The sequence below is a fragment of the Polypterus senegalus genome, chromosome 7 (assembly GCF_016835505.1).
Source record: "Polypterus senegalus isolate Bchr_013 chromosome 7, ASM1683550v1, whole genome shotgun sequence".
Lineage (NCBI taxonomy): Eukaryota > Metazoa > Chordata > Cladistia > Polypteriformes > Polypteridae > Polypterus > Polypterus senegalus.
The window spans coordinates 115622012-115637555 of record NC_053160.1 but is presented as its reverse complement, the minus strand read 5'-3'; the positions used below and the strand labels follow the sequence as shown (position 1 = coordinate 115637555).

Sequence of the window (15544 nt, the reverse complement as noted above, 5' to 3'; positions counted from 1 at the left end):
CATCATACACATTAACACTGCTTTTATGAATCCTATACCAAATGGTATACAACAGAGATATATACAATGCATTGCAAACATTAACGCTACGGTCTACTACATTGACTACTTAGATTTGAACTTGTCTTAGGTAGCACAGCTATTTCTATTATTAGTAGAACACCAGTTAACAAAAAAACATTAAAAAAAGTACAGTAAAGAAAAATAATTTTGTATAGTGCATTTTTTTAATAAATAAAATACTATACACACACACATACAGGTAATATTCCTTAAAAGGAAGTCTGGTAAGTTTAATTGGAACAAAGAGGTAAAATAAAATGCATAACTACCAAGCAAGAAGCCACAACAATTTACTTTTTTGGAGTCCTCTCCATTTTAATTATTTATTTAACATGCAAAATATTCCTTTAAAATACTTAATCTAGTTTGCCGCCAAGATTTTATTCTGGCAGCACAATGTGAAAGGCAGTAAATGACCTTGGACCGGGTACCACTCCATTATAGGGCCCATTGTGGAATTGCCACTGAAAAGCAAATCTTTATGGATGCTGGAAGAAAAAAAAAACTAAGAAGACATGTGGAGAACAGAGAAACATCATACACAAAACGACTGGACAAGGGATATAAACTATGCACAAAACCACTGTGCCAGTATCAATTCAAGATAATAAAGTTTAATATTAATTTCATTATTCTAAAAAAAGTATTATTCATGGATTAAAAAGTATTCAGAGAGGACAATTAAAGATTAGGTTGCACTATCATATGGGGACACTGTATTGTACTTATTCTGTGATTTTTGTTTTTTAAAACAGAGGGTCTAACTTAACTTATATTTCATCATTAAGATAAATTATGACAATAACTCTAAATCTGAGCTCAGATTAAAGATGCCATTGTTTGTCCTTTCTATCTGTTTAAAGGACAAAACTTCTAATAAACAAATAAACATACCTTTTCACAGTCACCATTCTTAACTGTTTTTTCAGGTTTCATTTGTTTTATTGGACTTTTAACTTCTAAAATCTATAATAAAAAAAAGTTTAGAGATTTAAATAATTAAAAATTCATAATATATTAAGAAAATAACAACATTTGTATAATTTAAGAAGCAAATGTTATGATGTATATCATAATCGTACTTTCACAAATGTTAGAATTTTGACGTGTTCTTAGGCTGTTAGAAACTTTTAAGAGCTGGATATTTTATACTTCTAAAGCATTTTAAATACATCTATAGATGGAACTTGGAATCATAATATTAACTCATTCATATACAGTAGTGTTGAAGCTTAACTGTATTTATATATAAAACAAATCATGCCTTTCTGTAATCATCATTTGACTTCTCCATTGATATGAGAATGGTGAATGGATAAAAATAACCTGCCATTAAATTCTGTATAAAAATATATACAGAATACAGTTAGCAGAGCAATACTAAAAATGTAACATTAAAGGTGATTTATCTTAAGTTTGACTACATTCAATTTAGTCCCATACTTTTTAAACTATCAAACATCAATATTTACTTGCATAGAAATATTTCAAAATTAAGACAGCTTCTCAGTATACAGGATAAGAATATAAGTTCACTTATTTATATCAAAAACAATCTACTGTAAAAATGTACACTCTTCAGTAAACTCATAACAGTGCAGCAAGAATTAGAACTAGAACTGCATTACTTAATTGCTACACTTGTTTCTAGTTCAATGCCATTTTAACATCCTCCAAATTTTTTGTAAATTACCTGGTGGTACATGTGTTCTCCAAATATCTTATTGAATCTCCAGCCATAGATATTTTCCTGGCATAAGACCTGGATGGAGGGGGCATCGTGTAAAAACAAATTTACTAATATGCTTCTGGAACCTTTAATTGATTTTCCTAGCCTTGTCCTAACAAAGTTAATGCAAAGATGAGAGTACTGTTGTCATGAAAGTGTGCACCTGGCTGACAGCAACGTGTAGTTATCGAGTTGCATTCATATGTTTTGGGTTTTGTGAAAAAATAGTCCATTTCCACATGCCACTTACTACACCACTGTTGCATTTGGCTGTTGATTGACTGACTGTTCCCAACTGAACCAGTCCCTTACCTGTTTCTGATGACAGGATCTTTTGGCTAGATATTTTTCTCTGGGTTGTGAAGCAACTTCATCATTTTGTAGGTGTACACCCCTACAGGTTTGATGTTTCTCATTAACTCATATTGATACCCACTACTGTTGAAATCCACCCAAGTCATCATTGTTGTCAACTGGCACACAACAACTCTATTAAAAGGCATTATTTGTACTCATAATGTTAATACTGATCAATCTTCAATTATCTGGGAAGGGCAAGGGTCCCCCAAAAATGTCTACTCAGAATACGAGACATAAGAACACATTTTTATGTTTCTTTTTAATTTATTTCATGTGTGCTCTGTGCCTACCACAATCTGAGTAAATGTAGAATGACAGGAAATATGAAGCAAGAAATGTTGAACACATAACTAAAACAGAAATTTTTTTCATGTAATATTAATAATCGACAAAATGTTTATATAAATTGTATAATGTATGAAGACTAAAGTCCAAATATCAGATAAAAACTTTCAAAGGTATAACAAAACAAGTATTCAACAATACAACTGAATAAATAGAAATTATTCAATTTACATGTTGCTGTCAATGTGTAAAAACCAAAGCCCAAATTATTATACCTTTAGTGAAAATGTTTGTTTGATATTTGGACTCCAGTCTTCACATATTATACACTTCAAGTCAGCATTTTGTCATTATCACTATAACATGAAAAGTTTGTTTTAGTTATGTGTTCTGTATTTCTTGCCTCATATTTCCTGCCATCCTACATTTACCCAGATCATTGTAGGACTGGAACACACATGAAATAAAATAATTCCAAATAAAAATATAGTATTTACCCTATACAATTCCAGACACCTCACACTCAGATAAACCGATGAACTGAGAAAACTTTGCAACTGACTTCAGCTGAGTTGGTGGGGGATGGGATAGCAGACTGCCTGCTGCCAGTGCTGACTAACACATTTGCAAAACAGACGCTGATCAAGAGGTGGAAAGGAATTTATGATGGCCCAGCATTACAACTTTTTTCGTAGGCTTCTGGGATTCTAGTGTTAAAGGATGCAGGGGGCAACACTGCGTTCCATGTAGTAACCTACTTTTACTTTGATATTGCAATAGCCTGTAAAAGTTTTTTGGTTGAAAATCTTACTTTTAATATTTTAAATTAGATGTGTTTATGTAAACTGCATAAAGCCTTCATTTAAATTGTAATGAATTTTAAAATTCATATTTCAGAGTGCTATTATGGCTTCAGCCTCATGATTTTATTACACAGAAGAATGTGGAACATTAAAACTATGACTATGGCAAAGATCACACAAAAGCATGGCATAGAAATCACATTTAGTCCAGACCACAAGTTGCAGTTTGCTTTATGGTCTGGACTTTTAACTATGGTTTAAATATACATAGGTACCCATTGGTTCTCTATACTGAAATTATATCCCTGGCCTAAACCACACACACAAAAACTCAAACAAAATCTCACATTAAGAACTAGTGTGTGGCCCAGAATACACACAAGGACCCAAACCTAGACTATTGTCTTTAAATGGTGGGTACACTATGGCTTTACTTCACTTGGTCAAGACATAACATACACATTCATGCTACAAACCCCCATTAACCAATTAATTCCACAAAGTTATTCCTGATTTCTTTGTATAATCAGTTGTATGCTGTTTAACACTAGAATTACAAGAGCCTACGAAAACACTCACAGATCCGGGACACCTTAAATCCCATCACACCTCTCCGCCAGCGTCTTTTGTCATCTAAATGTGCTGATAAAGACAAGCTACAAGCAGCCGGCTATTCCATCCCCCCACCGACTTAGAACATGCACAAACTTCTCCCAGCTCATGCCTTGATTGATTATCTGGGAATGAAGTGGAGTTTTACAGTGGAAATAATAGATTGTTATTTGGAACACACACATTTCATGTGTGTTCCGTTTCAACAGTAATCTGTGTAAACACGTTGTTAAAACAAACTATAGAATGTGTGAAGCATGAAGTCCAACCATCAAATAAACACTTTCACAAAAGGTTCAAGAATGATGCAACAGCTTCCATGGCTTAATGGTAAGATTTGCTGACTCAGAGGACAGTAGGCTTGCTGTGCCTCAAAGACTGGAGTTCAATTCTCCGTTGGGGAAAAAGTGCTATATTTTTTTTCTTTTTAACCTCAAATGGACATAAAATTTATAAATTGGTATGCACTGTCAGTGAGATCGTTATATTTTCATGTGCAATGCTCCTTTTAAAATATTTTTAACAATTTAGACTGCAATTAACATAAACAAGTGTCCTTATTACTGTTATTTTTAAGATCTATAACACACAGATAGACAGAGCACTAAGTAATAAAGAGACAGACAGGCAGAGAAGTCACTAGATATATATAAAAATAGTGACTTCTCTGCCTGTCTGTCTCTCTATATAAAATCATTCCCGATTATATATAACGTCAGAGCCTGATTATATAAAGTCAGCGTCGGAATATATAAATTCATTTTTGAATATATAAAGTCAGCGTTGGAATATATAAAATTTCCATGCTTGTCATTTCACTGGTACTAGTGAAAGGTAAACTTAGACAAAAAAGCCACTCAGAGTCGATCGGGCTTGTGAGGTTCGTCCAAAAATGCGCCCATACAAAAAGAATAAATAAATATAGTGTTCAAAATGCCAGGCAGATACATCATTTTGAATGAATTAACTGAACAGTGGGATTTTTTTTTAAATATTTGAGTTTACTAAAAATTTGCCTGAGTCATTTCAATCAATATCAATATAATCTGACTTTAAATTTATATATTCAGGAATGAGGTTATATATTCCAACACTGACTTTATATATTCGGTAATGACTTTATATAGTATATTCTAACTCTGAGTTTATATATTCAGGAATGACTTTATATATTCTAAAAATCATTGTAATTGCCTGTTTGACACCCCATAGACACTGTATCTATACTAGTAAAAGGCCAAGCAAGCACGCAAGCAAGCACGCATGCACGAAGGCTGAAATTTGGCAGGCTCATTCCTAACAGCTTACTTACAAAAGTTGGGCACGTTTCATTTCGAAATTCTACGTGTAATGGTCATAACTGGAACCTATTTTTCTCCATATACTGTAATGGACTTTAGCTCGATGGCCGTCGGGGGAGGAGCTGTGTGTCACATCATCACGCCTCCCACGTAATCACGTGAACTGACTGTGAACGCAGTACGTAGAAAAGAAGGAAGAGCTCCCAAAGAGCGCTGAAGAAAAACGCATACAAGCTTATTCATAAGTGCAGCTACTGCAAAAACAACGCACGGTGTAAACCGTAAGTTTAAATTAAGTTTATGGACACGCTCTCGCTGCCGTTTGTCATGCCTTCGTCGAATACTTTATTCGCGAGATACAAGTTTAATGAGAAGACACGAGGTATAAACGAAACCTTGGATCACTTTGTAACGGAGTTAAAATTGCTGTAGCGAGAAACTTTTAAGTGCTGGGGGTCTTAGCTAACATTAAATAAAGCCGTGGACATCGCAACATCACACAAGAGAGCAGCTCACGTGAACTGACTGAACGCAGTACGAGTGATCACTTCCATGCATCAAACCTGTTCAAATAACGCATTACACAATTGACAAGGTAGGAAAAGAATATGCTCCGAGCTGAGCTCCACAGCTAACTCGATCTTGCGGAAGCACATTTGTCACGCTGCCACCAAATACTCTTAGAAAAATCCACAAGTTAATACACACGCTGTCTCTAGAGTTTCTCCACACTCAATGTATTCCTCGCATCCCCGTTATACCCTCTGATCTCCCATTGAATTCAGATGCCTCCACTTCCCAGTAAGGCTCTGCTGCGCGATGACAAGTAATAAGTCTCAGGGACAGACCCTACAAAAGGTTGCCATTGATTTCAGGCAAGATTGCTTTTCTCCTGGACAACTATACGTTGCATTCTCAAGAGTGAGCTCGCGCAGCTTCATCATATTACAACCGGAGTGCTGAACTGACAACGTGCTATATAAAGAGAACTATAACAATCGTAATAAACAAACAATAAAACAGCGGAGAACACGTGGATTAAATAAAAAGGCAGCTTCCTTGGCGAAGCAAGGAAAAAGGATGGCCTTATATGTCGTTCGTTTATAAAACAGCAGAGAAGCTGTGTAAAGGCTGCTTCACAAAAAACCAGCGGAGCGTCTTATATGAGCAGGCAGTCAGCTAAAGAAGGTAATCAATAAATATCTAGGGTGGGCCATTTATATGGATACACCATAATAAAATGGGAATGGTTGGTGATATTAATTTCCTGTTTGTGGCACATTAGTATATGTGAGGGGGAAAACTTTTCAAGATGGGTGGTGACCATGGTGACCATTTTGAAGTCGGCCATTTTGGATCCAACTTTTGTTTTTTCAATAGGAAGAGGGTCATGTGACACATCAAACTTATTGGGAATTTCACAAGAAAAAATTGGTGTGCTTGGTTTTAACGTAACTTTATTCTTTCATGAGTTATTTACAAATTTCTCTTTGTTTACAGCCATTGACATGTCACAGAGGTTAACACGTGAGGAGCGGATAGAAACTGTGTTGATGTCTGGTGAATGCAGGAACCGGTTCATTGCAGCAGATTTCAATGCAAGACACCCTACGAGACCATCCATCTCCCATGCTACAGTTAGCAAACTGCTTGCTAAGTTTCGTAAAACTGGTTAAGTGTTGGATTTGCCAAAATGTGGACACATGAAAACGGTCACTAATGAAAAAACATCAGTGGCTGTCCTAGCTTCATTGAGCAAGAGCCCACAGCGTAGCACTTGCCGCATGTCACTGCAGAGTGGCATTAGTCGAACATCCCTTCGACGGATATTAGCTACTCACAAATGGCACCCTTACAAACTCCAGCTACTGCAGCATCTCAACGAGGATGACCCAGATCGGCGCACTGAATTTGCAGAATAGGCAAAACAAAAACTGGAACAGGACCCTCAGTTTACACAGAAGATTTTGTTCAGTGATGAGGCAAACTTTTATGTGAATGGTGAAGTTAACAAACAAAACCACCGCTACTGGTCTGACACTAACCCACATTGGATAGATCCCTCCAAGACTGTTGGAACAAAAAAATTGATGGTATGGTGTGGTATATGGGGTAAAAGATAGTGGGGCCATTCTTCATCAATGGAAACCTCAAGGCCACTGGATATGCGAAATTGCTACATGATGATGTGTTTCCCTCTTTACGCACTGAAGCTGGCACGTTCCCTGAGTTTTTCCAGCAAGATGGTGCACCACCACATTATGGGTGTCAGGTCCGAGCATTCCTAGATGAACAGTTTCTTGGAAAGTGGATTGGTCGTCGTGGGTCAGTTGAATGGCCTCCAAGGTCTCCTGATCTGACCCCCTTAGACTTTTATCTTTGGGGTCATCTGAAGGCAATTGTCTATGCTCTGAAGATACGAGATGTGCAGCACCTGAAGCTACGGATACTGGAAGCCTGTGCTAGGATTTCTCCTGCGGTGTTGCTATCAGTGTGTGAAGAGTGGGAGAAGAGGGTTGCATTGACAATCCAACACAATGGGCAGCACATTGATCACATTTTATAAGTGGTCAGAAACTTAACTTAAATAACTCATGAAAGAATAAAGTTATGTTAAAACCAAGCACACCATTGTTTTTCTTGTGAAGTTTTCCACCTCACATATACTAATGTGCCACAAACAGGAAGTTAATATCACCAACCATTCCCATTTTATTATGGTGTATCCATATAAATGGCCCACCCTAGATATTTATTGATTACCTTCTTTAGCTGACTGCCTGCTCATATAAGGCGCTCCGCTGGTTTTTTGTGAAGCAGCCTTTACACAGCTTCTCTGCTGTTTTATAAACGAACGACATATAAGGCCATCCTTTTTCCTTGCTTCGCCAAGGAAGCTGCCTTTTTATTTAATCCACAGGTTCTCCGCTGTTTTATTGTTTGTTTATTACGATTGTTATAGTTCTCTTTATATAGCACGTTGTCAGTTCAGCACTCCGGTTGTAATATGACGAAGCTGTGCAAGCTCACTCTTGAGAATGCAACGTATAGTTGTCCAGGAGAAAAGCAATCTTACCTGAAATCAATGGCAACCTTTTGTAGGGTCTGTCCCTGAGACTTATTACTTGTCATCGCGCAGCAGAGCCTTACTGGGAAGTGGAGGCATCTGAATTGAATGGGAGATCAGAGGGTATAACGGGGATGCGAGGAATACATTGAGTGTGGAGAAACTCTAGAGACAGCGTGTGCATTAACTTGTGGATTTTTCTAAGAGTATTTGGTGGCAGCGTGACAAAGGTGCTCCCGCAAGATCGAGTTAGCTGTGGAGCTCAGCTCGGAGCATATTCTTTTCCCACCTTGTCAATTGTGTAATGCGTTATTTGAACAGGTTTGATGCATGGAAGTGATCACTCGTACTGCGTTCAGTCAGTTCACGTGAGCTGCTCTCTTGTGTGATGTTGCGATGTCCACGGCTTTATTTAATGTTAGCTAAGACCTGGCACTTAAAAGTTTCTCACTACATCAATTTTAATTCCGTTACAAAGTGATCCAAAGTCTCGTTTATACCTCGTGTCTTCTCATTAAACTTGTATCTCGCGAATAAAGTATTCGACGAAGGCATGACAAACGGCAGCGGGAGCGTGTCCATAGACTTAATTTAAACTTACGGTTTACACCGTGCCACAAACAGGAAGTTAATATTACCAACCATTCCCATTTTATTAAGGTGTATCCATATAAATGGCCCACCCTATATATATATATATGTGGATACGTGTATATATATATATATATATATATGTGTGTATATATGTAGATCTGTATATACATATGTCTGTGTGTATATATATATATATATATATATATATATATATGTATGTGCGCATGTATGTATGTATGTATATATCTATACTAATAAAAGGCAAAGCCCTCACTCACTCACTCACTGACTCACTCACTCACTGACTCATCACTAATTCTCCAACTTCCCGTGTGGGTGGAAGGCTGAAATTTGGCAGGTTCATTCCTTACAGCTTCCTTACAAAAGTTGGGCAGGTTTTATATCGAAATTCTACGCGTAATGGTCATAACTGGAAGCAGTTTTTCTCCATTTACTGTAATGGAGATGAGCTTCAACGCCGTGGGGCAGAGTTTCGTGTGACATCATCACGCCTCCCACGTAATCACGCAGTACATAGAAAACCAGGAAGACCTCAAAAAGCGCTGAAGAAAACATGCATTATATAATTGAGAAGGCAGCGAAACAATAAGAAGCGGCGAGTGACATATACAACCATATTCATGAGTTCTGCTACTTCGGAAACAAAGCACGATGTAAACCTACACTTTAAATTAAGTTCATAGACAGGCTGCCGCTGGCGTTTGTAATTTAGTGCCTGCCCATATAAGGCCATCCGTCAGCGGCAATCCAATAGCAAACTCCCACTAAATATTCACGGGTTAAAGACTGTGCTTATGCAGAGGAAGATGAGATGGTCAGGGTGGTGTTTGGTACAAACTCAGCGAAACTGCGAGAGAAAGTTTTAAGTGCCAGGACTAAGGTAACATTAAATACAGCCATGGACATAGCATGAGATGGCACCAGCACAGCTGGGAAACTTCGATGCATGTACACCGAGCTCAAGTGAACTGGCGCAGTGCACAGATAAAAGCAACAGTTCCAAAGAGCGCTGAACAAAAACCGAATTACACAATTGAAAAGGCAGCAAAAAATATGAAGCGTTTGATACATACAAGCATATTCATATATCCAAAACAAAGCACACTTTGGAAAAAGTCAATGTCCCGCTAAAGGAAGACAGTGTAAAAAAAACCCGTGCATGCAGTGTGTCAGGTCTCAGATAAAGAAGAAGACGAGCTGTTTATTGATGCAGTAAGAAACGAATCGATGAATGAATCCTGTCATCTTTACAACGATTGACAAACACGGAATGTAACTTGAACACAACACATCCTACAAATACGAACCTGATTGAAAGAAATAATGATAATCAAATCCTTGATGACAGCAACACTCAGTAACACTCACAAAACAAATACTGTATATTGACAGTCATGTTATGTTATTTTTAAAATGTTCCCTTTTCTTTTTCATAGCTTTTTTAACACACTACTTCTCCGCTGCGATACGCGGGTATATATATATGTATATATATATAACCCGATCTACATACTCGAATAATGGATACTTTATTCGCAATCAATGATTGTTTTGGTAAAGCCATACTCAGTGTATTCATTAGATGAACGGTAAAAAATTAAGAGCGAGGGAAGGATGACTTATTGAGGCATGCAGGCTGTAGTGCGCGTCATTTCTATCTGAATTGTGCGATCACATTTGAAAAAATATATCTTTTCAAGTTCTATTTAGTCCATATGTGTCAAACTCAAGGGCCGCGGGCCACATCCGGCCCGGCATGTAATTATATCCGCCCGAGATCATTTTATATACTGTATTATTGTTATTAAAGCCGGGTATATGAAGCGCTGGTAACACAATAAACTACAGATCCCATAATGCAGCGCTTCAGCTGCCTTACCTAACACTTACGCGTTAATCAAGTCTACCTTATGATGCTGCAAGTTATTGCGGCTAGAGTTATTGCGCACTGAGTTTGCACGGCGCTTTGGTGACTTTGAAGAACAAAAAAAGTCCGTCTACATGCGGCTCGAACCTTGTGCATGTTTGGTAGCACATATCTGTGTGAGAAGCTCTTCTCAGTGATAAAGACTAACAAAACAGCACACAGGAGTCGCCTCACTGATGAGCACCGGCAATGCATCCTGAGAATCTCCACAACACAGAACCTCACACCAAACAGAAACGAACTTGTGGCCAAAAAAAGATGCCAGGCGTCCAGCTCTAAAATGACATATGAGCAAAGACAACTGAATGATTTGATTTGTTATTGCACGTAAGAGCGGAGTCAACCGTTTAACAAACAGCGTATTGCACTGATACAAAATAGCTGTGTGTGTATATATGTAGATATGTATGTATATGTATATATATGTTTATATATGTGTGTGTGTATGTATGTATATATATATAGATATAGATATATATATATATATATATATATATATATATATATATATATATATATATATATATATATATATAGCATCACTCACAACAGTGACAAAACAATTACATTGACAATCAGGTTACGTTATTTTCAAAATGTTTCCTTTTCTTTTCATTGCTTCTTTAACACACTACTTCTCGCTCGAAGCCTTGGTATTTTGCTAGTATATATATATATATATATATATATATATATATATATATATATATATATATATATATATACAGGGAGTGCAGAATTATTAGGCAAGTTGTATTTTTGAGGATTAATTTTAATATGGAACAAACAGTGCTATCAGTCAGTCCAAAATGTTAATAAACCTGAATGTTTCACAAAGGAAATGTGAGTGTGAACATCATCAGGGGAATACATATGTGCACAATTATTAGGCAACTATTAGTGTGCAGATTTATTATGCAACTAAAGGAAAAATGAAAATTTTCCCATCTCACTTGTTTATTTTCATCTGTTATAGTGAGAATAATAAACAAATACCTCAAAATTTACAAATAAACATCTCTGACATTTCAAAAAATAAATCAATCAATCAATGACCAATATAGCCACCCTTCTTTCCAATAACAGTCATAAGCCTTTCCATTCATGGAGTCTGTCAGTTTCTTGATCTGTTGACGATCAGCTTTTTGTGGATCAGTGACTACAGCCTCCCAGACACTCTTCAGAGTGTATATTATATATATACATATATATATAATATATATATATGCGTGTGTGTGTGTATATATATATATATATGTATATATATATATATATGTATATGTATGTGTGACAGCAACACTCATAACAATGACAAAGCAATTACATTGACAATCATGTTACGTTATTTTTAAAATGTTTCCTTTTCTTTTTCATAACTTCTTTAACACACTACTTCTCCGCTGCGAAGCGCGGGTATTTTGCTAGTAATAGATCTAAGGGGATAGATATATAGATAGATAGGAAGGAAAGGCACTATATGATAGGCAGACAGGGAAGCTGCTGTACAATAATGAAATTACTGTTATTACTATATAGATAGACAGGCAGTTCAGGCAGGCAGGCAGGCAAAGCGGCGATGGTTAAAAAGAAAAAAAAAAATTTTCTCCCCAGTGGAGAATCGGGCTGGGGTCTCTGAGGCACGGTAATTGTGTTCAGAGTCAGCAAATCTGAACAGTACGCCACAGAAGCTGTTGTATCATTCTTGAATCTTTTGTGAAAGTGTTTTATATAATGTTTGGACACATTTTTTAGTTTATGCCTACATTTTTGTAACATTTATTACTATTATTGTAAAAGTTTCTGTTTTAACAATGTGTTTACATAGATTACTGTAGAAACGGAACACACATGAAATGCGTGTGTTCCAGATAACGACCAGTTATATCCACTCTAAAACTCCATTTCACTCCCAGATAATCAATCAAGGCATAAGCTGGGAGAAGCTCGTGCACGTTCTAAGTCGGTGGGGGGATGGAATAGCCGGCTGTTTGCAGCTTGTCTTTATCAGCACATTTAGATGACAAAACACGCTGGAGGAGAGGTGTGATGGTATTAAAGGTGTCCCAGATCTGCAAGTGTTTTTGTAGGCTCCGGTAATTCTAGTGTTAAACAACTAAGGAAGCAAGGTCAGAGCTCTCATAAAAATCTCAAACAACATTACGGTTGCACAATACACCACAATGTCACCACATCTCTATCCTAGCACTTTCTTTGTCTGTGGTCTATACCAAGAGAGTTATGAAACAAATTAGAAAGATAAAGAGAGAAAAATAAATAAGGAGTCTCTTTCAGCTTCTCTCCTTTCAACTAGAAAAAGCAGAATAAAAAAATGCAGTCATAGTATTTTCTTTAAAAATGTGCTGAGTCTGTACTGCCGTGTTGTAGTAAAGCCAACATGGAAAAGGTATTTTGGAAATGTCCAGATCTTATGAAAAATGCGCACAGACCACATATCATGCTACTGTGTTTATTGACGTTGTACTGTTATATGAGGTAAACAAGCATGTTGCTAAATGTGAACCCTATCAAAAACATAACAGCAAAATGAAAGTAAAATTTCAGGGGTTTTAAATCAACAAAGTCAACATGACTTTGGAATAACTGGAAGACCTGACTTTTTGCAATCCAATTAGTAAGAGGTTCAGAATCTCCTAGGTAACAAGTAATCCATTGTTTCTGCTGGAGTACATTTACAAAATGTTTACAAAATTGTCTCTTGGGAAAGTAGAGAAGGAGTAGCATCTTATATTTTCTACTTTCATTAATCCACAGGTTTCACAGGGTATTCCTTGGAATCGGTATTGCTACATTGTTTCATCTGTTCTGTTTAGATGTCTTCATGAAAATCCTTATGCGTTTGTCTATCTGTGACAACTTCTGTCTAAAATAAGAAATACTGCACAGATTTAACAGCATGGACATGATAAGACTAACTATATACCTTGATACGTTCTCTATCCTCTCCTTATAAAACCTCTGATTATTTAATAATTTAAGGTATCAGAAAGGTATCAGGAATCAAATAGAAAGGAAAAGAAGCAAAACTGGCTTTTTTGAGGATGTTTTTCATAACACATAAAAATCTTAATTACAGCCCCTTTATTTAACTCATCTAGACCCGTTTACAGGTTATGACACAAGCTGTGTGAAACACTGACATGTGATGCTATTTACCAATAGTCTTCAACCATTAGGCAAATATCAAAAAACAGTGTTAGATTGTGAATAACCAAATCAAGATAAAGTTGACTATTTATGTAAAAAATGGTATAGTAGCCATGGGAAAAGAAAGTAGCCAACCCTGTGTCACGCATGTGTGAGTAGGAGGACGTAGTATGGACCAAGCGAAGGTAATTCCATGCGAGGCCAAGGGGTGTCGGGGAGGACTAAACCTTCTCCTGTTGTCTCTACAGAACAGCCGCGGGTAAACCTGTCTGACTCCACATTGAAGATGCCACTTCTGGTTCCGGTGCCTAGACTAACGTCAGAAGAAGGTCACTTCTGCTTCCCTTACGTCATTTCCGGTTTAATCACTTAAACCTGCCATATTTTCAAACCTTCAGCAGTTCATGTCTGGACACCAACCAAGACACATGTCTAAATAATCAACCCATTGAAGCCAGGGATAATATACGGGTGGCTGCCCCAAACCTTTTTAAGTGTGTTGAGTCTGATCTTTTCACGCCGGATAGCTACTTTTTTTTTTTTATGTACCCATTTTATGTGGTTTCAATAACAAATATAATGCTAAACTGAAGTTATAATCAAATTACCTTCAGGATCTGAAAATGATTTATTGCAAACTCCCCTGTAATGAAATGGTACTTAATCCAGAGTTGATTTGGGCTTTGTGTCCAAAGGTTTCTATAACTGCATCCACTTTCTTACAAAGGTACAAGTCACACCTCCTCTTTGGGAGTTTGGGAACCTTGGGATAACCACTTTGGAAGTGGATGAAGACTCTAGATGTCTCACAGCTCACTGCACTTCTTTTTAGGCAGAACCAAGAGACCGTTGTATGATATATGACCAGGAAGGTTGCCAAGCACACCTTACGTCTGAAAGTGAGAGGGGAACCTGTCCTTTCTGGACACACAACTCTAGAAAGGGTTGAAACAGTCACAGCGGCACTGAGAAACACCAAGACTGATTTAGGTTAAAGAAATTTTTATTCAATCGCTATTTTCTGAATAAAATATAGTAAAAGCTCCCCATTCCACAAACGCAGCAATGCAACTCTGTTGGAAACTCACTATTAAATGAAATACATTGTAAGCCTAACATGAAGTCCACTCGGATACCTGCAATCTTTGAAAAAATTTTAGGTGTTGTAAAATACAGACATGAAAGATTTCTAGCATGCCTGTAATAGAAAAGAACCGCTGTGGCACTTCTTTTTGTGTGTGAAATTATCTTTTGTCATAAATTTTACATACCCCATTTATTTCCCTTGAGTATTTTGGAGTCTGCTCTGAAGTAAAGATACATTGGCTCCAAATCGATCAGTTGGATTAAAATATACAGATTCCCCATATGATAAATTATTACATTTTGTTGATGTCTGAGATTGAACGTATATTGGAACTCTACTATTTCTTTCCCACTGATCCATCAGTGTCAGGCAAGCACAACCAGTTATTATTTGGGTCTCTGTCATCCTTAATATTAATGATGGAACTAAACTGCACAGCTAGGAAGTTAAGAACTAATCAACAAATCAATTTGTACTTTGTAAGATGAACAGTTGAAGGAAATGGGAAGTAAGGTATATTCTTCAGTCAG

The 15544-nt window shown here is 36.9% G+C and overlaps 1 protein-coding gene across 4 annotated transcripts in view; it reads right to left on the bottom strand.

The window, feature by feature from the left end:
* The window catches only part of mllt3 (MLLT3 super elongation complex subunit), a 353405-nt gene that overhangs the window by 60247 nt on the left and 277614 nt on the right, over positions 1-15544 (bottom strand). For 3 of the 4 annotated variants that reach the window (XM_039759174.1, XM_039759177.1, XM_039759176.1), the window contains one exon: positions 958-1029. In XM_039759174.1, coding sequence (XP_039615108.1) covers positions 958-1029 — 72 coding nt within the window. Of the gene's footprint in view, positions 1-226; positions 552-957; positions 1030-15544 lie in introns of those variants that run through there. The other variant, XM_039759178.1, reaches the window with a different exon arrangement.